Genomic DNA, 27,892 nt, shown 5'->3' on the forward strand with positions numbered 1-27,892 from the left:
ATCTCTAGCTCTAACTCATCCTACCCGTCTCTCTCTCTCTCCATCACTTTGCCATTTCAGTCAGATAGTGTTTTGACCCCTTCACACTGGCACGGGGATGAGCCAATCAAAGATTGACAGGTCATTTACTGTGTCCGCAGCGCCTGACTGCACATCTCTATTAGCGGCCAGACCCCTGGCGCTAGGGGAGCCCTGCACTCGAATGTTTGGCAAATGCAATGCAATAAAGAAGGCACACTTTCTCCTCAATGCTACTTCAAAGGAAATGGGTTTTGATGGGTTTTGATATCACAGCTTCTTTTGCAACAAACTCATTCTTGTCTTCGTGACAACTAGTTTGTTGTGAGCAAAGAATGCTATCTGTGCAAGGTAATTCATTTTGTGAGCATTGTTAGCGTTTACATTAATAAAAAGGCATTATATATTCACATTGATACTGTAAATCTTCAATTATTTTTTTAATACAATCGTTGCTTCAGTTCAATATAATGGTACAAACTCTAGTGTAACTAAGGAAGGCCAAAGTCTCAAGCATTGATTGGAGCATACACAATGGCTTAGTGCCTGCCATTATAGAATGTGAAGTTGTTAGTCAAGGGATCATGTAATTGATGCCATTTGCCACCAGGTGTCAGTAGCAGTTCAGTTCTGAAAAATACCCTTTTTGTTCCATCAACTATTTTTTGTTCTCACTTTATCCCTTTAACACTATCGATCTGAACATGACTAATGGAGAATTGTACTCTAAATCCTTCTTTGCAAATTAGGCAGAATTCTAACTTTAACAGAACATATATTTTTCAGCAGCTAGTCATGGGTGAATTTAGTTAATATTTTGGGGGTATCAGTGGAAAAACATATGGTAATCAAAAAACTGAACTATTTACAACTGTTGTATCGCAAATCATTACTATGTGTTTCTTATACATCATACGTAAGTGCAGAGCTTAAAACGGCATAACGGACACATTTCTGCTCTAATGTTGGACATGTTCTCTGTATAACTGCCTAATTAGACGGAGCAGAAGGCTGAAACATGGTCCCGGCTTTCCCAGAGCTTCACCCTGTTAAAGATTCAGCACCATTTCATCATAAACACACTTCTAACTCAGCAATTTTAACCTGCAATATGGAACTTTTCCACTGCAGCCATCATCTATGTTTCGGGGGGATTTAAATGTATGAGTGTTTAAAGTGTACAACCATGAACACACATGAATCAATCTTTTTGTCTCCACATCAAATTTTCAGGTGGTCTATGGACGACCACGGCGGGAGAATTCTAAAAGAGCTTTGCCGCAGGAAAGGAGAGGAGAGGAAGTGGGACGAAGCCTCTTATATAAAAAATAACCGAACAGCTTTGAAGCATTTGATTACTTTTTACGATTATTCACAATGTCAAATTATTTTTAACAAAAGCAATGGCTGCAGTGAAAAATTGTTTTAAGATTAGATGTCAAATTCATTAAAAAAGCTACCGCTAGTATGCTATCGCTATTACCATCTGTGGGAATGTGTTTCCAACCGGCTGAGTGCAAGGTTTTTTCTTTTCTTTTAAACAGACAAACGTGAGTTTCAGTGTCGCAGTTGCAATGAATTTCTATTACTTGAAAGGTATAGTCTATTATATGTCTTCCACACCAACTCAAACTTTTCTTGAAATAAAATGTCTGTGACAGCATATGTAGATTTAATTCTCCTCTCGCCTCCTGGTCATTATTTATTCAGTATCACTACCTCATGGTCCCATTTAATGAGGGAAAAAGAACTCCACCATAATTCCTTCCACTGATGCCAAGGGAACTCTGAATCACTTGGCCGGGCCTTTATTAAAACATCCCGTAAGGTACTCATTTTATACTGGTCCCATATAGAGTCTATAAAGGTCCTTCTTTACCTCCCCGAGAGGAAGTAGCCATAATGCTAAAGGGAGGAACGCTACACCTTGTACCAGCACAAAGAGCCTATAAAATGTATGCTGACCAGTGAGTGAGTACCCATGGCCAGCTAGACAGTCTAAATGGCCTGGTTCCTGGGCTCTCGTAAACGTGGATCACACGCACATGACAGCCTTATGCAGAGACTACAACTAGGCTAAGCACAGGTGTACACACACGCACAGGCGTATTGGCAAACTGAGAGCGCTATCGAGCACTCTGGACGAAGAGTCTGGCCCACAAAGCCAGCTGACCACTAACAGCTATCCTCCATTAAGTGCCACCGGTTCAATACTCCCCATTCTCTAGCCTCCATCCTATTCGATACGGAACGGGCACACCGAAACCTACAGCACGACGTCCACAACACCCTAGAGAGTTTCAAACATTGAATCGAATGTTCAAAGGTTTTCAAACATTTCAAACAGTTCAAACGCTTTCCCCCACCCGAGACAAAGCAAGGCATCCGCCCTCTGTTGAGTTTTTGTAAACAATCCTCTAAGAACATATTTCCATTCACTTTCCAAACCTTTGGCGCACGGGTCGCCGGACCCTCCGGACCCTCGGGTGCCGCCCTGGCCTCCCCACAGTGCCTCTTCAGCAGCCTCTCCGACACGCTCTGTTTCCAGCGGCCCGCGCCGACCAGCGACGGCCACTTGAGCGAGCCGAAGCTCAGGTTCAGCCCCTTGCCCAGGCTGCCCAGGTCGGGGGCCCAGCTCCGCAGCACCTCCACGGACCGCCGCTTCTCCAGGGGGCGGCCCTGGGACGAGTGGGACGGAGTCAGCAGGTTGGGCGCGCTGCCCCCGTGCACCCCGGTGTGGCCCATGGGCGAGCCGTCCCCTCCCATCACGCTGCCCCAGCGCCGCTTGCCGGTGAAGGTCATCGGGTGCTGGCGGAGAACCGGCGCGGGTCGCGGAGCGATGTCCAAACCCCGCCCCCCTCCCCCTCCCCCCCGAGCAGACCGCACTGCGCTCTCTCCTACAGAGCGCACAGCATCCTCTCTTGATCTGTTTGAGAATAAGTCCCCAGGAAGCAGAACCGCGCTGGACCCCCCCCCCAAATAAAAGTGAAGTAATTTCCCCAAGGGCGGGCGGGCGTGGCTACACTAGCCGGCGACGTGCCCCGCGATTGGACGGCGTCCCCGGTGAGCGTTGTGCTCCATTCCAAGTGCCTATGAAGTCCACGCAGAGAGCCGAGAGGGTTCGACACCACCACCACCACCACCACCACCACCACCACCTCCTACGGAGCGACTGGGCCTGTACTCCCCCGCACCGCCTCGACACCCGCACTCTACAGTGGGGGAGGACGCCGATGACCGACCAGGGACGCAGACCAACGACCCCGGCGCACTAAAGTGGTCAGTAGAGCAGGAGGGGGGGACAGCGACGAATAAAGGATAACTCAACAAAAAAAAACACCCGAGCGACATATATTCAATATATCTGATTGGTGGAGAGCTGCAGTGGCTGGGCACACAGAGGTGGATTCGATTGGATTAGGCGGGGGAGGAGGTGGGGGGGAGTGTTCCAACGATGTAAATCACATGGAGGCATAATTAATGCCGCAGGGAAGTCGGCTCTGACAGGAGGCCAAAACTAGATTCGACGTGGATCAATGGAGCGCACCAGGAGTAAGAGACCGCCATTGTGTCGGGCGGTGTGCACGATGTACACACAAACACACACACACACACACACACACGCACACGCAAATAAGAAAAAATAATGAATCCAAGTTTTAAAAAAAAAAAAAACTGATGGCAGGGATGACTGGAAATGTGCGGAGATAACCAACCAGTAAATAATCAAAGCATACAGCTTTGGTCTGACCTTTGGGGTCTTTTTGGTGTCTCTCCATTTCAAAGTGAGATAAAGCCAAGTAACGTCGTGCCTCTTTAATCTCCCCCAGCTCACACTCCTTGCCTGCTGGCCCAGGCAGGGGGACCTCTCCTAGGTGCTCACCGTAGCCCTGTAGTGCCAGGGCTAGGATGGCTCATAGGGGGTGTGTGTGTGTGTGTGTGTGTGTGTGTGTGTGTGTGTGTGTGTGTGTGTGTGTGTGTGTGTGTGTGTGTGTGTGTGTGTGTGTGTGTGTGTGTGTGTGTGTGTGTGTCTACTGCCACTACTGTTAGCTCCGTCGCCTCTCAATGTTTTATTTTTATTTTTTCATCCCCAAAAGCTCAGAGGATTAGCGATGTCTGGCCCGTCACCGATAACCGTGTTCAAACAATTAAAAATATACTCTACATACAAATACACAGGAAACAGCGTGCACACATATGCACACACACCTAGAATATGAAGTACAAAAAAGTACAAAAAGTCAAAAGATACATTGATTGCTAACAAAAACTAAAATAAACTACAACAAATACGCACACACACAGACCCACACACAGGGAAATGATTCATTGGCTAGGGGGTGTTTACCCTTTAAGGCCCTCTTAGCTGGTTAGCTAACATTTGACCCGCTGAAAAGCACACACTGCTGCTAATGCAGCCTGAGTGCGTTTCCATTACCAGTATGGCTGGAAGAGAGCAGACCAATAGGAATAAGAATAGCTCAGGCAGGTGAGAGGAAGTCAGATCCCATAGTGGGAGGGAGGGAGGGAGGAAAGAGAAAGATAGAGACAGAGAGAGTGAGAGAGAGAGAGAGAGAGAGAGAGAGTGTGAGAGAGAGAGACACACAGAGAGAAGTATTTCAGTTGACAGAAGAATTAGATGGCGAGGATGATGGCATTAGGGGAAAGTAGAGGAACTACATAGTGAGTAGTAATAACACCCTTGTTTCCCAAGAGTGCGCCATTGGCAGCTGAGATGTACAAATATATTTTATGTTACAGTGGGTTAAAAAAAAAATCAATCAGAAAGCATAAAACACAACATTAGTACAATCTATTTTACAGTCCAGTCTGTTTACACTTAACTTAACATTTCACTTGCCTAGATAAGTGCCCAGTAGCAGAGTATATTGTGTCTTGACTACATTTACAACACAAACAGTTTTGAAGAAAGGTAACTGCCGATCTCTTGAGCCGCCACAGTTTGGGTCAACCATCACATCTTTTAAAACATGACCTGCAACAGCAGTGGACCACACGTATCGACCATTGTATCGACCGAGCGCTGTACTGGCAAAATAAAAATACTAATAAGAAGACCAAGCCGACAGAAAAGAAAATACTAAAAGAACGGCAAAGGACAGCCTCTTAAATCTGGGCGGCAGCATTTCCAATTGTATTCTCATAGATTGGATTTTTCGAAGCGCCATCTACCACTGACGCGGCCAGTGGAAACACTTAGCATACTGAATAGTTGGCTGCACACTATCAGTGAGAACACCCCCCACACCCCTCCCCTCCACACCCCTCCTTCTTCTTGCTCGGCTAATGTTTACTTGCGGGGTTGTTTTTGTGTGTGTGCCTGTGTATTCGTGTATGTGTGTTGGTTTTTATTTCATGTGATGTGTTCGCCAGCTGTTAGGGCGGGATCGCAAGCTCGTCGAGGCCTTTGAAATTAAGGGTGTGTGTGTTAGTGTGTGTGTCGGGTGTGGATGATGGCCGACAGCTGTGTGGAGAGGCTCTTCACTTTAGAGTGTGTTTGTGGTCTGCTTGCCCTCTCTCGCCTTGAAATGGCGAGGCAGGTAGGACACCGTGAAAGGTAAAAAGCAGTAAAAATCACAAACATTCGTCAAATGGCTTGGCTGGTACTGGAAAAAACGAAAGAAATGTCATCAACCAGTGGCTCCACTTACTAACATCACATATATGACACACACATTGATTGAGTAATTCAGTAGTAATTGTTACCATTGACTATTAGGTCATTTAGCTGATTCGTTAGCCTCATAGCATAATTGCCCAAGGCATATTTTAGGGTTAATCTTGTATTTAGCGTCAAAAATGCTTAAGTGAAATAGATGACTTAGGCAGATAGTGATTAAGGAATGTAAAAAGCCTCCTGATTGGCTTGGGATATGGCCAATCAGGCACAGTGAATCAGCAGCATTAGGATAGTGGAGTTAGGCTAGATATCACAATTCGGCCAAAATGAATTAGGCAATTATGCTATGAGGCTAACGAGATGCTTCTATCAAAGCACTGTGTTCAGATGCATGTAAAGTAAGAGTTTGGTCTCTTGACCTGTGCGTCATCACATGGTCGGTATGCATCATCAATTAAAAAAACATTTTTATATTCCGTATTCTTGTTCCAACCAACTGGCTATATCAATGAATAACAATTAGGGGCCATTGTGGATATCTATACTACCATGGAGGACAGCGAATAAAGTAAAGAATTTAAAATAAGAGTGTGACCATGAGACTAATCTAAATTAGATCCCTTCATTCAGTGCAGGTTGAATGAAACATTCTTAGTCGGAGGCACCAGACGAGAAGCCGGCCTGTTCGCTAATAGCAGTCGTACTAAAATAGCTCATTGCAGGAAGTCAAGTTTTTTTGTAGGCTGTAACAATCAATTAACGCAATTACTCACTCACATGATAAGACTTCTCTGGGCTGTTTGTAGTCTATCCTCCCTTCCCTCCATCCCCAACAACATACGACTATCATTAGGAAACAGCAAGTAATAGAAATGTAATTTGTAATAGAAATGCGATGTCAGGTTCAGTTTAAGAGTACAAGGAAAAAGGATTTGAAAGAAGATGAACACTGATTAGAGCAGATTAAAACCAACCCCCCCTCCCCCTCCATCCACACACACACACACACACACACACACACACACACACACACACACACACACCCTCCACACATCAGCCCTTTACTTAAACTCATGACTCATCTATTACCACCCAGCCATTTTGCTCCCAGAAATGGCGACTGTCAAGCCTAATAATACCCATAATCCACCTCTCTAGCCACTCCTCCAGCACACATACTGCGTGTACATACACCACACATACACACAGACACACAAAAATGTTTCAAGGATTGCACAAAAATAAGAAACTAGTAATAATAATAAAACTAAAAAGGAATCAACAGACTATTGTGTGTGTTGTGTGTGTGAGCATAGCTGCACAATGCTGCACATACTATTGTACTTCAATGCTTTCAGTGGCCCGTTGTCTAAAAAATACATTGAGATGGAGTTTCATGGACGTTCCTTTCTTGGCTATGAAAGGAAGCCTGGACAGCTGTTTACCAGGTCAGCTGGATGTGGTGACACACACACACACACACACACACACACACACACACACACTACCAAGATGTGTAACTAAAAAGGAGAGTAGGACCGAGAACACTATTATAACTGGAATTTATAATGATCGAAAAATATATACGTTTGAAGATCAGTAGAACTTTATGGCCTAGAAAAGAGAAAATAAATACCTTGGTATTTCACTTTGGCTGGAATATGGAAGTTAAAGCTTGGTGGGCGACTACGTCAGAACAGTGATGGAGTCAGTGTGTTGGACGGGATCCCTTGTGTCGCTGTACAGCACGTTGTTTTACTAAGGTAAGCTGTTTGCAAAGTGTCGACCAAGCGTGTCTTCGTTTGGGTCTGAACATCGAGAGACTAAGGAGACTAAGTATAGTGAATATTCAAAACGCATTACCAGTCACTCTGACCCAATTAATGAAACAGAGTATGTTTTGACACGTCCTTTCACATTTAAATAAGTTGACGGCCGTCAACATTTAAAGCACATTATAACCTGGCTTTTATCTTCCCCTGTTAATTGTGCGAGGGCCTGCTTTTTAGAATTGTAATATTACTGCACATAATGTGCCTATTAATAGCACGTTGAGATGAAAATGCTATTCTAGGGGTGCATTAACGTTTAGGGCTAAGTTAGCGAAAGCTCTCTGGTGGCGAGGCTCGTTCTGCAGGGAAGCGTAAAGTTTAATCCTTGAAGGAAGACGGAGAAGAGAGAGCAGCGCTTTGTTGAATTCAGAATGAGCCGAGACCACAAGCTCCTCAAGGTGACACACACACACAAACACACACATTTAAACACACATGCACACACAACTATACACACACAAGGCCGCGTACATGCACACACACACACACACACACACTCACACATTGAGACAACCACACAAACACAGACACACACACACACCTGTCTGCGCCATGGTGACAGGGTGGTCTGAGCAACAAGTCTTCTCATTATGAATGAACGTCACATACACAGAACCCCTTATGGCCAGTTGAACACACACACACACACACACACACACACACACACACACACACACACACACACACACACACACACACACACACACACACACACACACACACACACACACAGTCAAATACTGAATGCAGACATCGTACAAAATCACATTATTTTAACTGCGCACACAAAAGCGCACGAGTAGAACTCACATTTAAAGTATCCCAGGAGGCTAGGCTGCAGCTAGTGTTTGTTTTTACGAGACTTGAGAAAATTGGATGTTGTTGTTTTGCGGTTATGTCACTGATTAAAAATGTCCACTGAGCTTAGCTTTAATTGCGTGCGGTTAGACTTGCAAAGTTGAGAGAATGTATTGGTTTTGTACACAAATAGGAGCAAAGCTGAACGCGGTCCCTTGGTAATGGAGTTACGAAAAGCAGTGGTACATTTACTGTAGGCCGGTGTGTGTGAGCATACCTGCTTCAACTCTGCCAATAGTACCCAAAGTTGCAGTTGTTTTCTGCTGACTTAATGGTGGGAGTTTGCACAACACATATTAAGATGGAGTCTCATGGACATTCCTCTCTTGGCTCTGAAAAGGAGCCTTTTTAGGCAAAGGTCGCCTGGACGCGTTGACACACCCCGACTCATGAGCAGATAATTGGACCCAAGAGGTAGCCCCCCCGCTTAGCTTTGCAAATTAACTGAGAAGCCCAAAAGAAGACGGATGGACACACGCGTACACAGCCTGGGCAACAGGTCTTCTCATTATCAACGGACGTCGCACAGTCAAACACACACACACACATTTTACAGTGTGACCGACTGAGGACCTCATAGTGTCTTTATCTGCACATTATGCCTATTTAGGTGTTGCTCTGTGCGTGTGTGTGCACGTGCGCACATTCAGATAGGATCAGCTCTTTTAGGTATTGTGTTCAGAATAGTGTGAGACGGTGCTGCTTATGAATGTGTCATCTTTTCCACCCAGTGTGTCGCTGTAGTACGTCCTTGGCATTGCAACCCTGATTGTGCACAGAACATACAGACTACAGGAAGGCATGGATTCTGTGGTTAAGGCGCCATTTAACGGCCGACACGTAAATGGCTGACAGGGAGAACAAGGCCAAGTTCAAATCGGTGGCTATCATGTCACGTGAGCCATAAAACAAAGGGGAGGCAGTAGAGACGAAGAAATAGCGAGTGGGAGTCACTCCAAAGCTCCATGATATAAGGTTTGAATGGGGGAGAACAAGATTGGGACTGGTTAACGCAGGGCATTGGAACATTGATCCAACGATGCTCTCTTCTGCACTGAGACGCAGTCAGAAAAGACAGGCACATGATCCCCTGTTTGCCTTTGATCATCTCGTCCATCCATCAAGACATGCAGCCCCCCATAAAAAGCTGTTCTGTAGCTATGTGTCATTTCAAGGCGTCATTCCTGTCCATCCTTTATGAGGGAAGAAAGCAAAGAAATGAAGAAAATAAAGGATTGACCACTGGGGATTGGAGGGGGTGGGGGGGGCTAAAAACAAGGCAGGCAACCCCTGAGTAACGTGGAAAATTGTCTAGTCATTGGATACAGCAGAGAAGATTGGGCTGGGGTGCAACAGCGTCTACCTGTTTCAGAAGTGGGCTGATGACTGGGAGAGATGCCGGGGAGAGGATTAGGAGAACAGGGGATCTGAGGAGGGTTGGGTTGCAGAGATAAACCCGTTTGGCCGTGGCTTCACTAGAGTTGAGGCTGGCGTTCCATTACGCCCAGGTCAACCATAGCGGGTTTCGGGAGGAATCAGAGGGACGAGACAGAATAAATAGAGGGAGAAATGAATGAAAAGGTTGAAGGGCTTAATCATGTGCCCAAACATGCTCTCTTTTTTTTTTTTCTCTCCCAGAAGAAGTGAGCGAGGAAAACCCGAGCCTGGCTTTTCCTGAGGCTTCTGTGCAAATGGCAAGGTGTGTTTGCAGGGTCCCCGAGACAACATGAGCAGCGTGACATCCACTCTCCCGAGAAAGCCGGCTCGCACCGCGCAACACTCATCAGTGCAACTAGCCTCAAAAACTCATTACACAAAGTGCTTTAGGCAAAAGCCAAACCCTCAACAACAATAACAACAACAACAGCGACAGCAACGACGGCCGCCACACACAAACGTGGCCACCCTCAACACACACACACCCAAAGATCCCGGTCGCACACCGAGCGGGTAACTTCACAGCACCTTGTGCGTGCGGCACCCGCACGCGTGCGTGTGTGTGTGTGTGTGTGTCACCCGACACACGCGGGAAGCAGAAGCGCAGAAACATACTCTCCTACCTTCTCCCTCAGCATCTTGGCTCGCCGGCTGTTCTGCACGAGCCGCCTCCCGATCTTCTTGGCATACCAAATAGAGGCAAACATAGCGACAGGTGAGGCGACCGGTGGGGGGGGAGGGGGGGGGGGGGGGGGGGGGGGCAGGGATGTCCGTCTGCCTCTCTGCAGTGACGGCCCCCCCGTCGGAAGGAGGCAAGATGTATAAAAACTGAAATAGAAAAGGCTTGTGAAAGCTCTTAGCTCCGGCTGCCCATGATCTGGACTCTCTCCTCTGGGCAGAATCTTATCGCCGACGTCCACACGCAACCCCCCAGCCCCCGAGAGTGACGGAGGAGGAGGAGGAGGAGGAGGAGGAGCAGGAGCAGGAGCAGGAGGAGGAGGGAGGGCAGGAGGACGCGGAGAGGGAATAGAGCGTAGGATGACGGAATAGACGGAGAGAAAGAGAGAGAGAGCGAGCGAGCCGGCGTCAAGGAGGCTGATCTCTCTCAGCCAGAGCGGGAGCAAGACAGAGACAGAGAGAGATGGAGAGAGAGGGGGAGAGAGGGGGAGAGAGAGAGAGAGAGAGAGAGGGAGGGACGAGGGTCCCTTTCTTTACTCCACGTGGGAACATCATCCTCAGCACCAATCAAAGCACTGCTGACAAGCTGTCGGCGGGGAGGGGGGGCGGAGGGTTTAAATACCTGTCAGATCTCTGAAGATACAGAGGCCCGGTGAAATCACACAATAACACGAGTGCCGAGGCAGATAGGGTCAGCGGACTACGTGGGGAAGGCTCTCCCGGGGCATCTTGGTATGTTACCAGGTCCAATGGTGCAAATATCATTCATTTATGTCCCGCACATAATGGCTCCATACACATCTTCTGCTGTGCTTTAAAAAGCATACCTCCATATTGTGATTCTCTCTGTATTCTGTGTCTCCCTCTCTCTCCCTATTGTGTTTTTCTCTCTTTCTCGCCCCCTCTGCATTCTGTCTGTGCAATCACAAAACCAGACACTCATCATTTTACCCCTTGGCCTCCATTCAAAAAGCCCTCTTTTCCCTTCTAAAATGCCCAACTCCCTTTACTCCGCCAAGTAGCCAAAACAGAGTGTGTGTGTGTGTGTGTGTGTATGTGTATGTGTATGTGTATGTGTGTGTGTGTGTGTGTGTGTGTGTGTGTGTGTGTGTGTGTGCATGACCAGCTCAGTGGAACAGCAAGCGTATATACGTGGCCGATCTGAGAGAGCAACTGCATACACACTAGCTATCAGGTTTCTGCACCAGAGACAGAGGGGGAGAAATAGAGAGAGACAGAGAGAGAGAGACAGAGGCAGAGACAGAGAGAGACAGAGAGAGAGAGGGACACCAGGCTGCTAAGCAGTGATGAACTGCGGAGCCGGAGAGACTCTGGATGATGACTCTGCTTGCTGGGCCAGGAAAAAAAAACAGACAAAGAGAGAGAGAAAGAAAAGAGATAAAGAGTAAGAGAGCGAGAGAAAGAGAGAGAGACAGACAGACAGACAGACAGACAGACAGACAGACAGACAGACAGACAGACAGACAGACCTCTGTTTTTCCGAGATCAAAATTACTGGATCATGGCAAAATACATGCCTTCTGCAGACTTTATATTATATATATATTTTCCCAGACATGCACAGGCTAATAGAGTCTTAAAATGAGTCAACTCTAACATGGTGTTTACTGGATGTCAATGCTGCACAGTCTACCAGTTAGGGTGAAGCTTGTCTTTATAATTCTTCTAGTTTCTCAGATCTTAGCTGGTAAGTAAGGTAAGTTCCTCCCGGGAATGAAGAATTTTTGAAAAGTGGGTTGAGAGGTAGGTGTGTGTGTGTGTGTGTGTGTGTGTGTGTGTGTGTGTGTGTGTGTGTGTGTGTGTGTGTGTGTGTGTGTGTGTGTGTGTGTAAGTGTTTAGGTGTGTGTGTGTGTGTGTGTTTGTGTAAGTGTTTAGGTGTGTGTGTGTGTGTGTGTGTGTGTGTGTGTGTGTGTGTGTGTTGGCTGTCAGGTAGAGCTGAAGGAAGCCAGGGCCATCTGTGGTTTAGGGACCTTGTTTTCCTCAGGGTCATATGTGAACAGACACACACAGACGCACACACACACACACACACACACACACACACACACACAGGTCTGGTGCATCCATGCATATGTGTGTGTATGGCCAGTGTTTGTGTGCCTGTGCCCCTTGTGTGTGTGTAGCGAGGGGAGACGGAGGGCCGGGACAGCACTACTCCCTACCACCCTTGGCCTTGAGGTGGAGGTTAGCCCTGCACATTTACATTCTCTGACAAACAACGGAGACGGTCGCCAGGGAAACCAGGCTGCACATAACCACATAGCGGATGTGGGCGTGGTCACGACGAGGATAGATGAACTTTAGGTGAACAATAGTGTACAGAAAGTTGAAACCATCCGTTCAACATCATCAAAGAAAGGAAAATCAACCCAAAGCTCCTGACTTGATATCAGCGCAGCTACGCCTAAGGTAGAAATATGAGACGTCATACAACACAACAAATACAGAAAAAGAAATGCAATACATAGAAAGAAAACCTTGCTTTTCTAAACAACCTTGTCTGACATACAATTGATTTTGTGAAATGCAGTCTTTTGAGATAAAAAATGCCATGGTGTTGATGCTAAACCATTATCAGTTTAGCTGCAACGCTAGACCAAACTGTTATCGGTTTGGTCTTCACATCGAATACCAGATATTCCCTCTAACATGGAGCTCTGTCGGATAAGGCTGCTGCTGCTGGGCATTAGAAGTGCAGGAGGATTGATCCTGGTCTGTTGTCTGGGACAATGTCACATGGACACGGTCAAGCATTGAAGTTGTCCAAGATAATGTCCCCTGCACCATGTTACGTCTCATTAGAATTTTAAACTGGCCCCCACCACACAGATTAGCGTTATTTACATGACCAAGCACAGTGTAAAGGCACCCATGATGCGCCCGTCAGAAAGAAGTGGAATTAGAGTCGATCAACAGTCGCATGGTATTTAGGCATCTCTTAAGCGGGCTAGTTATACTGACACAATGTTTCTGATTTATTGCCGGAGTCAGTGATTGCCATGAATAAAATTGAGAAAGTGGACAATTCTAGTGTGAAGGCTGAATTATTTCAGCTGCTTGGGTCAAAGCAAAACACAAGGATAATTATTACTTTTTTTTTACTACTTTTTTCAGATTGTTGTATTTCCTACTCAAACAGAGAATTGTTTAATGAATGAGAGGGGGGTGGTTGTTAAGGAAATAGCTGACTCACACACCAAGCTCAAGCTTGTGGCCTCCAAACTAATGATGCAGGATTGCATCCAGCAGACCCTTTCCCTCGATCCCCGAAACATGCCGGTGTTGTAGCTTCTACAAACTCCACCGCTACGCTGTTCTCAGTTCTCAGTTTACCCTCTCCACTTGGTCGGGACGTGACCTTTATGCACCAAATCCTCAACGTTCACCAGCCATTATCCAGCACTGAACATTGGGGCAAACAGGGAAATCTAAGGCACATTTCCATTTGACCTTATTCCTCGTGCCACATTGCCAATACACTGGTATTCAGATCCGATGCCCCCTCATTCACACCCAAGGTGGAAGCTTGCCAAACTATAAGTCATCGTAACCTGGAACTCGTCCACCAAATCAACCACAAATCAGAGTATCATTAACTGAATGGACGTGGTGTAAGGCTGCGATGCTACAATTATTTCCATCTTCCAAAGCACTTCACTTGCACTTCGGAAAGGATTTGATGACTTTTAATCATGTCATGTCTGCTTAGTTTCTTGAATTAGCAATCAAACTTTTGTGATTTCAATCAGTCTGTAAGGGGCTCGAGGTATAAAAATGTACAATAAAAAAGTACACTTTCTTAGTTTTTAATAAAGCCAATGAGACCAACACAAGTTTTTCAGCTCATGCACGCAAGAGACACAAAGCCATCAGCGTCTTCACTGTCTAAAGACAGATATATCTTCTCTAATGAAGGAGATTTCCTTTTGTAAGATGAAAAATTAGACTTTGAATATAAGCTGTTATGAGATTATATTTTATGCCACATATCTACAAAGTTATTTCTATAATCACGCATCATAAATATACAGCAATTTATTTGAGCATTTTTATAAAGATTTTTTTGCCCATTTGTCGCAGCCATGAAAATCTGAATTAAACCTACCTCTGTTGTTTACTGTGAATTAATGTATATATTGTGTGACAGCTACAAATTCATAGCGGATTTAAGAGGTTAGGAATAAAGGAGTGCAGTAATGGCATAAAATATAAGGAGCCCTTTGTCACACACTGGCATAATAAGAAATAGATTTGTTCTATTTGGGAATGGGATCAATCATAAACGCCTGTTGGACAGATACAGTAGCTTCTGCCAAACCCTCTGCACGACATCCAAAAGCTTTTTCTGTTAAAAAGCTTTCGGTATCTTACTCTGTGTGTTAAAGTGCACACGGTTACAAAGGCCTTCCTATTATGAAATGTGCTCTTTGGCCACAGTGGAGAAAACTGTTCAATATGTCTCAATTTTCCCTCCTGTGACAGTCGTCGCCACACCTTAATCATATTCCTGATGGATTTATCCATCGGTGAGGGAGAAAAAGAGAAAGAAAGAAGCAGAAACCATTTTAAAGGGAGCTCCGAAAGAGGGACACAAAATTGACCTCTTTGCCGAAATCGTCCAGCAAATCGTCCAATGGTGAATCAATTTCTGAGGATCCAATAGTGTGGCAAGTATGGAGGCAAACGCCCCGACATAGAGGGGGAGATGGTTCTGTGATGGGGGGGATTTGACTCCATCTGGGCTTGTTAACCAAGTTATCCCAGCACTTATCAGCAGGAGATTCTGCTTTACGGCCTGTCTAAATAGCTGGTTCCGTTAAATCCCACTTCCTGAACCAAGCGCTGACATACAACCACAGGACCATTATGGGCCTTCAAAAACTATAAATTCCAATTAGCTGTGTCTGACTGGTTTCAGATTTTAGCTACTGTTCTATTGATCCATTCGATATTAGTGCTAGAGCGGCTGAAAGTCAATAGGAAACGCCTTGAGCCATTTAGCCTTAATAAGCTTGAGCCATTTATGGACGTTAACCGTCAACATCGTCTCTATAGAGGAGCTTTTAAAAGAGCTTGGTTGTGCTGAACACTTCCAGTCCTGCCGCAATACAATTCCGTATTTTTTTGTAAAGGTGCAAATACCATTTTCAAATTGTCCTTTCTGAACCCCTTTTTTTTTTAAACATAAAATATCACATTGCTAGGTTTGCACTCAAATTAGCCTTTGTGTGTAAAAAAAAACCTTCTGTGTGCACACAATAGACAAAATAAGCACTAGAAAATGAGTACGTTTATAAGCAGTGTGACGGCAGTATTGCAGGAACCCAGTGTAAAATAAGTTTAAAAAACGAGTCGGACAGCACACTTATATATTCAGTAATACACCATACACAGCCTATGTGTATGGCTAATGGGTATTTTAAAAATGCGCAGTTCAACATAGACCGTTTTTTGCACATTTTATTTGTTTGCATGTTTTATGTTAATGTCACTTCACAGCCCCAACACAGTAATCACGGAGGTGGCTAGTTCACCTTTGACTGATGGGAACTGACTTGTTAGATGACTGTTATTTTATCTCATCACATGGTGAGATAGGACAATATACAGCTAAATCAGCCACCATCTGTATTTTTGTCAGGATTTGACCTAGGATCTATGATGGTAAAGGGACAGGCGATATATGATCGTGTTCCATTGAAATTATAACCTCCTCTGCAGAGGTACTTAATGAGACAGCTTTCGGACTGAGGTGTAAATGTTGGTTCAAAGCACACTTCCCTAATTTTCCAGCAATAAAAGAATATAAGGTGGGAGAAGTATTAAATATCCATAAAAGCAAACAAACGTGTTAAAATGCTAGCTCCGATTTTTTAACTTACTACTATCATATCTGATAACATGGTTTACATGACTAAACAAGCTAAACAGACCAACAAGCGAGGACATTTTCTTACATATTGATAACCAACTACAGAACTTCTTGCAGTTATAGGGCCCTATTTTAACAGTCTGAAACGCAAGTGAGAAGAGCCAAACGCAAGTAGCTTTGTGGGCGGTTCTATGGCGATGTTGCTATTATACCGGCGGATAAATGACTCTTGCGCCCGACGCAAATCTAAAAAGGGATGCGGTAACTGTGGTTCTATTTAATGATATACGCAATACATTAACAAACATCGTTTCTTACCAGCGTTGTATGCATTATCGTTATCGACTTGTGTTCCTAATATGCATGTGTCCCCCCGTAAATATACATTGCCATGGACTGTATTATGCGTTAAGTGTTTAGTTTGCGTGTGTTTAAACAGATGGATGCACACATTCACCGCATTCATTCATTCTTTTTAACAATCACACGTGGTAAAACAATGTTTTCTCATGATCAAATACTCATCAATCCTAAACGTTATGGGCTTGTACACGATGTCTGTGTTAAGAAAATATGTGTTTGCTGTATGGTGTTCGCAGATGCATTGATTTAAAAGTACAACTTATTACCGCTGTATCAGCTGTTCTTTCCCAAATAATTTACCAAGAATGTGTGGCTAGGTAGATGAGAGAAGCGAAGTGTATGCGCGAGGTGCACAAGCAACATTATGCATGCGCCCTTAAAATATCTGAACAATACGCATCTGAACAACGCGCCACTGACTTTAAACCAGGTATTTCCTGGTTTGTAGCGGAATTGTTTTCTGAAACTGCAAAATAGCACCAGGGAATGTTTTCGCCAGAACACGCCTCCCCCTTTCGCTGAACCGCCCCTTGGGGCGCAAGATCATTCCCTAATTTAGGGACGCGTGCCTGTGGAGGGAAAAGAACACTCCACGCCAGTTGCAAACTAGCAACAACACATGCGTCGGTGTAGAAGGTCAATTGCGCTGGATGCAAGATAGGGCCCCATGTCTTCTCACCCTCCAAAAAAGTCCATAAGACTTAGGATATATATAAAATATACAACCAATGTAATGCACAGGCAATGCCGCATTATAACTGCTAAATAATAAGGAAATACAGTCGTAACAATAATAACAATGATTCTTTCTGGTGAGTGCTGCGATTTCAGTCTGAGGTCTAAAACACAGAGGCTATATTTTTCGATTTTTCTAAAAAACAATAATATTCTAGGCCTTGGAGCAGAATAAACAACTGAATTACCAGGCTGCCCTAAAATGATGGTCTCCAATCTAGCTTCCCTCGTTCATTCCACATCACCATGGCCTAGAGACACAATGTCTCAATGTCAACAAGAAATATTTCACCATCAAGCAACAACACAATAAAAACACCTCCTCTCGCCCTTTCTCTTTGCATTCTGTCTTCCTTTTTACCTCTTCTTTCGCTATCCCATTCAGCGCCTGAATTTGATTTGAATGGCTACTTGACAGCTGCAGAAGAAGAGGCGGGGCTGGAGTGAGAACAGAGTGATGGTATCGTCATATCTTAGCACCGTTCAGTTCTACTATGAATCGCTTTCATGGACCATACCCAACCATAAATTTTTTTCGCCCCGGGCCAACCATGTCTGGGAAGTTTCCCCTTTATCTAAAGGAGACAATATGAAATCCAGGGTGTATCCGTTTATGCGATTCAGTCTGACATGAACTGTAGATGGAGTAGTAAGATACTACTGAAAAGTGCTGGGGAGATGTCACAAAGTATTGGATGACTTAGTAGAGCGACTCTTTAGCTTGGTCTTCTAAGGGGATTTTACAAAGAGATTACATTATATTAAAGGTGCAGTGTGTAGGACATAGTACCATCTAGTGCTAGGGTTTCAGATTTCAACCAGCCGAATAACACAACTCCCCTCATCCCTACCTTTCGACGATGTAGGGGAGGCTGCGTCTGCATACTGGCCAGTAAGTTGCAGTATGTACTTCCAAAAGGATGTCATCGTCTAAAACAGCCTAGAGGTGGCCTAGTGTTAAGTGATGAGGTTCCTTGATAGACTCATTAATTGCATTTTGTTATTCAGCCTGTACAACTGTAGGCCTTAGCATACAAGTAAGAAAGCTGCCTAGGATAAGATAAGTTAGTGTTTCAAGCAGGGGCGTAGGAATGAGTTTAACATTGAGGGGGACACATATCGGAAACCTGACAGATCCGTTAATGGTTTGAACAGAAATATGTCAAATTAACTACACTGAAAGAATTCACAAATATATTTTATTCTACTAAAAAGATACATTTGTAAATGTAAAGGAAAACACAGTTTGAATGGCAGTAATGAACTGATAAATATCAAATCAATTCTTTAATTGCTCAATCATCCAGTTTTTTAGAATAAGAAGCGGTGACAAGACGCTGTGTTACGCTTTCAAAATAAAAAATGCGCCTGTCTCCGATATTGGAGGGGACACGTCCCCTCCGTCCCCCCCGGTTCCTACGCCCTTGGTCTCAAGTGCCGTAAGTCTGTTGTGAGCTACCTTAGACAAGGAGGTGCGACATGGCAACACGGCCATGTGAAAGACAGGGGGCATGGGTCGGCCAGCAGTTTTTATAGCTAGACTATATCAGTTATTGGATGTGATTTTATTGCTAACAATACTGAAATAATTACCGATCCGCACGGACTACCGACATGTCGAGGTCATTTGAAGCTAGAAGCTAGTTTAAGTGTGGGCCGCCCCACTCTCTGTTTGCCGATCTGCACAGGGAGCCAGTGGGCGGGGATGAGAGGCTCTTGTTCTCTGGTTTGTTTGTGCCTGTTGGGTTTTAGCCTAATGTTTGGTTTACACTCTGCAACCTCCCCACAGAACCAGATCCACTCATCCGTACACTACACCCACCACTGATTACAGTGCTTTGTTATGCTCTTGTTCTTACTCGTAATGAAGAGCTTATTTCATCATTTAATCAGGTGTAAAATCCTGTCTATGCTATGGCCACTTGAGCCAGGTCGTAAAAGAAGTGTTTCGTATTGCAACTTTAATTACGTAACAATGAATTATTATTACCCAGATAATAGGCATATTTTTGTTTGTACAGTCAAATGCACGTATGGACGCTTTGTTCACGGCAATCGCGCTCATGTGTGCCTCCAACTTACCCTGTGCATTTAGAACACCAGATAGACTAGACTTAAACACAGATAGACTGGTTCCCAACATCACGTACAGTCTTCTGACAGGACCTTGCACCATTAACTCACGGAGAAGGCATTATGTGATTATGGTGGTGTGATGGTGTCTGCATGTAGGCTCACGCTGTGGGGAGATGGGCGGGGGGGGAGCTCATGTCCTTAGACCACCATTAACCCGAACCCATTTTCACTGCACGGCTGCCATGGTATGCATGACAACATGAAGAGATGCAATTACAGCATCCGAGGTTGAGCCAATTAAAAAGTGCGGGGTGTCTTTTAAGTGCTGAGCAAGGCCCGAAACGACCGGCTATCTCTCAGCCTCCACTGTTTCATTAAATGAAATCACTCTTACGCGTTTTGTGAGGGGAAGGGATGCGAGGGAAGAAGGAGGCGGGCGGAGGGTGTCTGGGTCTGACGACGTGTGCGGTGTGGAGTGGTCTTGACGTTGAGTGGATGAGAGAGGGATGGGGGAGAGGAGGATTCACCTGGGACTGGAATCGGGGGGCCATTTCCTGTCTGGGCTTAAGCCTGTTCCCTCCCCCCCACCCCCACCCTTCCTCCAGTCCACACATTATGCGGCTTACATTTAGCAGCTATTCATCACTCACCTGTATGATTGACAGTGGGTTAATTACCCGCCCCAGACCCCTCCAGCTCTCCATCCTCTCCCTCCCACTCAGCCACACAACAGAAGAGAAAAATAAAGTATATGCATTTTTTACGAGCTGATATTACCACGGAAACAGGCGTGCGATCGATAGAACGGCGCAGCAGTTGAAGATCGATCGCGCCCGCCCTGACGCAGACTCCTTCATCTGTTACCCCCTAAACCCCCCCCCATGTGAGCTATAAACCAAAACTTTTGCTTTGTCTTTGTGTGTGTGTGTGTGTGTGTAGAGGGGGTGGGTGGGAACAACTGTGGTTATAATTACTTTGGCTGTATTAAACTCATTTTTCATTCAAAATCCCAATGCTTGAAACAAAACCAACGGGGTAAGCATTACGTTCACCGGCCTGACCAAGACTCAGGGGTCCCCCCCCACCACATACCACCAGGGCATGCCCCCCAGCCCATACAACGCAAGGATATGGACGGAGGTTATAAGAAGCATGGGGGTGAAATCCAACTGGTGATATGCATTAGATCCATAGAATTACATCACTGCTTTTCGACCCGTTTGATGCAATTGTACATTAAAAGGTCCTTTAGTTGCACCATTAATTGAGTGTCACTTGTTGTTCATTCTATAGGAACCCCCCTGACACAACACACACACAAGTGTGTGTGGTGACCTTGTCCTTGTGTTTATGATGGTTCACTAGTATGTGTATCAATGTGAACAACAGGTCCATACACTACATATAGAGAGGAAAGCACGCCTTACTCTCAATAACAAATTCCAGCATGAATAACAATGAGGAATGCGATGCCCAGAGCGGCATTGCTTCGGAGGTCTTGAAGATGAATATGGGCGCCACCTTGAGACGCTGTTCAGAGGACAGTTTTTGTCATCAAGCGCAGTTGGATACGTTAAGTAAAACTAAGCAGCCACTTCCAGGGCAAATTACATCCTGATCAGTCAGCTATGGCTACCTGATATCCCGGCAGCGTGTTTACTCCCCCCAGCTGTCTATACATGCACACTCGCTCGACTTTGTCTGAAGGACGGCTATGAATCACGTCAATACCTCCACGCTTTAAACAATGCACCATCTATCATGTCGCAAACCTGCACGATGTTCCAGCTTAGCTCACTGTTTCATCTGCGTTGCGCCAAAAAGTCTTTACTTTGCACTCTACAGCTATATCTATCTATCTATCTATCTATCTATCTATCTATCTATCTATCTATCTACACACACACATATACATTGATATATCAATGGCATAAATTATCCATGGATATATATGTGACTCAAAAAGGTTCATTAAGTCTAACCTTATAGATTAACTTGTATATTAACGTAAACAGACTAGCATTCATTATTTTGTACCTTGACATGTTTTGACTACTTCGTGCACTCTTCTACAGAAGCGTCAGCTGTTGCTGTGACGCGCGCTGTGTCTATATGAATATATGGATATATATATGCTTTAACTTTAGATGTAAATATATATATATATAGAGATATACTAGTAATATATATTAATATACATGTTCTGGTATTATTATGAACTGTACTAAGGGCTTGGTAAGTAAAACAGAGACCCAGATGACTCAAACAGTGTGCGAGTGTGCCCAGCGATGGAGCAAGGTGCTTGAGGTGGCAGTCCTTCAGAACACAGCTGCGTACTGACCACGTCAATCGAAGGAATAAAATCATCGTCTTCATCCTTCTCATCGTCATCATTGTAATCCATGGCCACTTGTCCTTGCTTCACCGCAGCCAGAGACACAGTTCAGCTCATTCCCATCCACCCGCTCAGTCCTACCTCTCGTGAAAACGGTTAAAGTCTGGGCCACCGACACTATTGAAACTCTGAAGGGGTGTTACTCGAGCACAGACTGGGACGTCTTCAATGAGTCATCAGAAGTCATCACAGCTTGTATTAACGTGAGGCTGCTGTGACCACCCTAAAGAAAATTAAACTTTATCCCAACAACACGTCATACATTACTGAGGACGTAAAGGATTGTATCAAACGCAAGAGGCTTGCTTTCAGGAATAAGGATCAACTCAGATCAGCACAGGGGGAGCTGAACCAGGAACTCAACACAGCTAAAAGACCATACGAGGAATCAATTGAGAAGGATGATTGATTGATCTGTGCAATAATATAAAGAAACTGTAGGCCACCAAGAAATCCATTACAAATGTGACTCCCACCAGGAAACTGCACACAACAAATGACAATACCAAGGCATAGGATTTAAACAACTTGCACATTAGCTTAGATTTACATAATTTCTCTTCAGAATATGATGGTGCCATTAACAACATAACAATTGATGAGTGTGTTCCAAGGATAGACAACAGACAAACACCCCTAAGGGAAGAGGCCCTGATGGTGTCTCAGCTTTACTTATGAAGACATGTGCAGAGGAACTTTGGTCTCTGTCCTTCAAAAGGTCTGTGGATTCCCATACAGTTCCATCCCACAACCTGTTCCTCAAGAGAACAATGAGCATAGACCAGTTGCCCTGCCCTCTATCTTCATAAGTGCCTGGACAAGTTAATCGTGTGGAAGTGAGGTCAAACATAGATGAACAGCTAGTTTACCTTTAAAGACAGTCGTGGCACTGACGATGCAGTACCATAAAACACCTTATTGTGCCACACTGAAAACCCAAAGGCCTACGCCAGACTGCTGTTTTAAGACTTTAGCTCTGCTTTTAATACCCTGCAGCAACACATCCTTCTTAGTGGACTCAGACAGATGCCTGTTAATCCATTAATCATCAGGTGGTCACACTTTTTGGACCAACAGGACCCAGCAGGTCTGAGTGAACAGGACATTTTCTGAGTTTAAAGTGTTCTTCGAGGATGTTTGAGTTCTCCCATTCTGTTTACATTATATACAAATGAGTGCACAAGCAGACATCCCAGCACCTAAATTGTTAAGTTTTCTGATGACACCGCCTTCTTGGGACTTCCTCAGACAATGACATTTCTGGCTATAGTTTGGCGGTTAAAAAGTACAAATATTGTGGCGACCATCATCTCATTTTAAACACTAAGAAATCAGAAGAAATATTTTTTGATTCAGGACATCTGGGGCATCATTCTCCATTACTGGTCCATAACGCTTGTATTACCCAGGTTCTTTCTTACAAATACTTGGATGTGCATATATATCGTCACAGTGTGGGTAGATCCTTGTGAATTCAGTATGCACTAGGATCCAACAGCGACTCGATTTCTTGGGAAGACTCAGGGGGTGTTTGGGGTCAGACAGAGGGTATTAATATTATTTTATCACGCTGTGATAGAGAGTATATTACCTTATGGAATATCTTGAGTTAAAATTACAAATAAAGAGACTGGTCCACACGGCAATGAAAGTGATGGGGGTGAGGGAGCATCTCTCCCAAGACCGCTGACCCCTCCCATGTCCTTTATTCAGAATACGGACAGCTCCCATCAGGTAGATGCTACAGAGTGCCACTCAAATACAAGAAAATATACCTTATAAATAAGAATAACAACCCTTTGATCCCTCTATCTGTGAATCTCCTGAACCCAGGATATAATTAGGGTGTGAAGGGATGGGTCAGTGTTGCATGCACTTGAATGCACTTATGTTCGCACATGTTTGTGCGATGCACTTTATGTCTGTTACTGCACTTTAATTGCATGTCTTTTTTGATGAGGCAGCCTTTATGTCCAAGACAAATTTCCCTCGGGCCAAATAAAGTAATCTCGATCCTGATCGCACAGGGAAAGATGCGAAGATGGGGTATGTGAGATTAGCGATAACACTGAAAGGTAAACCACATGAAATTGCGCCTTATGAAATAATAAATTAATAAATTAATTGAAAAAGAGAGCAAAGAACCAAAATTCCCAATCATTAACATTGTACAACATATTGTACCCAGTGATTATTTAAGGAGACGCCTATTTAAACACATATCTGTATAGGTATAAGGCACCCATTGAGCACTGGGGGCCCAAACACACAAGAGACATTGGTGGGATTGAAAACAATATGAGCAGAAGCTACTCAACACTTCCTAACTAAGCATTTAGAAATGGATGAAGGAATGAATGACTGAGTGCTTTGGGGTAAGAAGTCATGTGTAAACGAGTCTGCAGCATCACATCAACGTCATGCATCACTCAGGTGGGGTTGAGGAGAAGCCATTCATCCTTTGTCATTTGTGTTCTCTTAGATAGCCATTTCCAGAAGCGCAGAATAATTTGAGATCGAACAATGCCAAAAAAAAGAGGAAATAATAACAACCCAAAAAAATTAAAGGGTGCATACATATCCCTCAAATGCAAGAGAAAGAGAGAGAGAGAGAGAGAGAGAGAGAGAGAGAGAGAGAGAGACAGACAGACAGACAGACAGACAGACAGACAGACAGACAGGGAGAGAGCGAGAGACAGACAGATAGACAGAGAGAAAGACAGAGAGGGAGAAAAAGGAAACTAAACTTGCCATGTAGTTTGCTGTGGTCACACCCGGGTATGCAAGATCAAAACGGGTAACCAGTGCAGGCTGTAGGCAGAGAATGAAAGAAAGGATCACTAGCCAGCAAACTGGGGGTGGGGGTGGGGGGGAAGGGGACAACAGAAGAGAGGAGGGGGGAGGGAGGTGGGGGAGGCAGACAAGGCAAACACAAGGCAGGGAAAGAAAGGAAAAAAGCAGTTGTCATGAATGCTCACTCATTCTTTCATATTTTATGTCATGGATGATTTGAAATGAGAATATCCCGGAGGGAATATTCTCAAAGAAAAGAGAGATATCAAAGTTCAAGAGAAAAAGGAGTTCAGAGGGGACGTCCATCAGGGTTATAAGCGGCGGGCCAGACAGAACCAGCCAGGCCTTCATCTTGTCTGTACATCATGAGGCGTGTACGGTCCTCTGTAATTACTCTGAATCCAAACGGGATGCACTCTGGATCCCCTCTCCATACAGATCCAAAAGGGACCAAAGAGTGTTGAATTCAGACTCATGTTTTTACAAACAGCGCCCTCCGGTGGCTGGTAAAGCTCCTATAGGATACAGTGCACGTCATGCGTGTTGTGCCCAGACTCATTAGAGTGATAGGGCAATGCCTCGCACTGTGCACACGTATACTCATTAGCACACGAGTGCACGCCAGGAGTGTAAATAATAGAACAGGCCAGAGGGGGTTATTCAAAGCACTTCTCACGTCCAATGTTCCAAGCCTTCAACACCCTGATTAAAAATGTGTCTGGGGTCTATCGGCGGATCGATGATAAAACTGTCCCCATTAGGAGGCGTGACGGTCAGCCTCCGCAGGTGTGTGTTTGTGGCATTAGATTCTGAACGTTACCGACTGAGAGGCAGCTAATCTCCATCCCTCATCGCTCTGACAATCTAATCTTAATCCCAGCAGGGCTACGTATTTGGGAGGGACAAAGTCCACATTCATGAGAGTAATTTTGACTTTGAAACAAATGTTTTTAAAAGACAACAATTTGAAAAGGTCCATTTGGACCTTTTCTTGGTCCTTTCTGCTGATGCCGGAGTGGATGCTTTGATGCAATCTCGTTTCCAGGTACCAGCTACAATCCAAAGCTTCTCCTGCTCTCGGCCTACCAACTTCAACTCTTGACTCAAACTCTTGACCCTTGGCTGTCCAGAAAAGCTGGATGAAATGCTTTCAAAGATCAAGGTTCAGCTCAGACATTGTGCCATTATGAAACGTAAAAAACGCCTGTGTACGGCTCTGGGGCAGTGTCCAGGCGACCCAATTGGTTGCGTTAACCTGATAGAACCTCAGAACCTGAACAACAACAACATGAAACATGAAAATGCTGCCGCCTGATTTGCACGCCATTGGCAGATCATTCCAGCAATGGTTCTACAGACATGTTGCGGAACATTGTTGAATTGCCAACTTTTTCCTAATTCAATATGAGGGAATTTCAGGTACAACTGGAAACATGGTTGGCAAGCTATGTAGAAACTTCTCGTATACTGAAACCAGAAGCATCCCTCTCTTCATTTCCAACACTGCCCTCTACTGGCATGAATTTAAATGTAAAGTGTAAAAAAAAGAACCACTTTCAGCTCAATTTTATGCTTACTTACATGGAAACTGTCTATTTTAAACAAAATAGCTGGACTCAAGAGACACGCTGAACAGTATTTGACCCTCATTCGGGAAACACATTAGTTAGAAATATACAAAGAACAGAAAAGAAGGGAACGACACATACAGACAGACAGACAGACAGACAGACAGACAGACAGACAGACAGACAGACAGACAGACAGAGAACGAGAAGGAGAGAAAGCGAAACAGTTAGAACAAGAGAGAGAGAGGCAGTGATAGCAAGAGAGAGAGAGCGAGAGAGCAAGAGAGCAAGAGAGAGTGTGTTCGAGAGGAAGTGAGTGCTTTAGTAATTTCCTTCTCTACACAATATCAAAGCGGAACGGATTCAACCATGCAGTTCCAGATAAGAGCTGGTCAAGATGAAAAAGGAATAACCGGAAAACAGACAGGGCCCAATTTAATACGTACAATAAACAGAGCAGAATCACTGATAGGTTGCCAGGTGGGCCTTTCTCGCTCTAACCATTCAGTTGATTGCATTTTGAAGTGCACCTTAAACTCCCTTTCTATTCCTGCTATATCCCTGAAACTCTACACCATGGCTTACCCCTACTGTTCCCAGCCATCGTCACCTGTAGAATATTGACATAGCAGACATCTGCTACTGCTATAAAGCCACTACTTATGCAAATATATATAGATATCTACATATATATACATGCATACATACACCTGGCTGTTTATGCAGGTTAAGGACCTGCCAGATTGGCAAAGAGAGAGAAAGAGTGAGGTACAGAGCGAAAGAAAGAAAATCTGAGGTAGTGAGAGAGAGGAAGGGCAGAGCGAGAGTGAGAGAGGGGGGGCAGACTGATAGGATGCCAGGTAGGCAGTCATTCATGGCTCGGAGATGAGGAGAGACAGTGACGGGTTGAAGGGAATGTGAGTAGAAAACAAAACTCAAACAGAAGATCCCTCTGGGGAAATTACAAAGAAGGTGTGTGTGTTTGTATATGCGTGTGTGTGTGTGTGTGTGTGTGTGTGGTGTGTTTATATATGCCTGTGTGTGCGTGCATGTGCGTGTATACGTGTGTGTTTGCATGCGTGTATAAGTGTGTGTGTGTATATATATATATGCCTGTGTGTGCATGCGTGTGCGTGTGTACGTGTGTGCATGCATGCGTGTGTGTGTGTGTGTGGGCGGAGGTTACTGACCTTGAGTGGTGAGATGTGTGAGTGGGACACGTAGCCGTGCACGTTCTCGATCTCCGACAGGTTCTTCTCCGACACGTGCACCAGCTCAGGGGCGCGGGCCTCGCCTGTGAGCCGCGGGAACCCCCCCTGGTCCAGGGCGGGAGAGTCCTCGTCCTGGTAGTGGTACTGATGGGGGAGGGGATCCATTAGGACCCATTCACTCATGTTCAATGGAACAATCCAATGTTCAATGTTATCATTCAATTTTAAATGTAGCAATTTTATCTAAAATGTTCCAATTCAGAGTAAAATGTTACACTTAATGTTCAGGCTAAACTGTTCTAATTAATGGTTCAATGTGATAATTCAATATTAAAGGTTACAATTCAATGGTAAATGGGTCAATTCAAAGCTAAACGGAACAATTCAATTAAAA

The 27,892-nt window shown here is 44.7% G+C and overlaps 1 protein-coding gene across 2 annotated transcripts in view; it reads right to left on the reverse strand.

The window, feature by feature from the left end:
- The window catches only part of dlg2 (discs, large homolog 2), a gene marked incomplete at its 5' end in the record, with an annotated part of 78,239 nt that overhangs the window by 40,432 nt on the left and 9,915 nt on the right, over positions 1-27,892 (reverse strand). Inside the window, one exon of one of the 2 annotated variants that reach the window (XM_079738536.1) lies at positions 27,478-27,642. In XM_079738536.1, coding sequence (XP_079594662.1) covers positions 27,478-27,642 — 165 coding nt within the window. Of the gene's footprint in view, positions 1-10,409; positions 10,494-27,477; positions 27,643-27,892 lie in introns of those variants that run through there. The other variant, XM_079738537.1, reaches the window with a different exon arrangement.

Source organism: Pollachius pollachius (genome assembly GCF_949987615.1).
Source record: "Pollachius pollachius genome assembly, chromosome: 6".
NCBI lineage: Eukaryota > Metazoa > Chordata > Actinopteri > Gadiformes > Gadidae > Pollachius > Pollachius pollachius.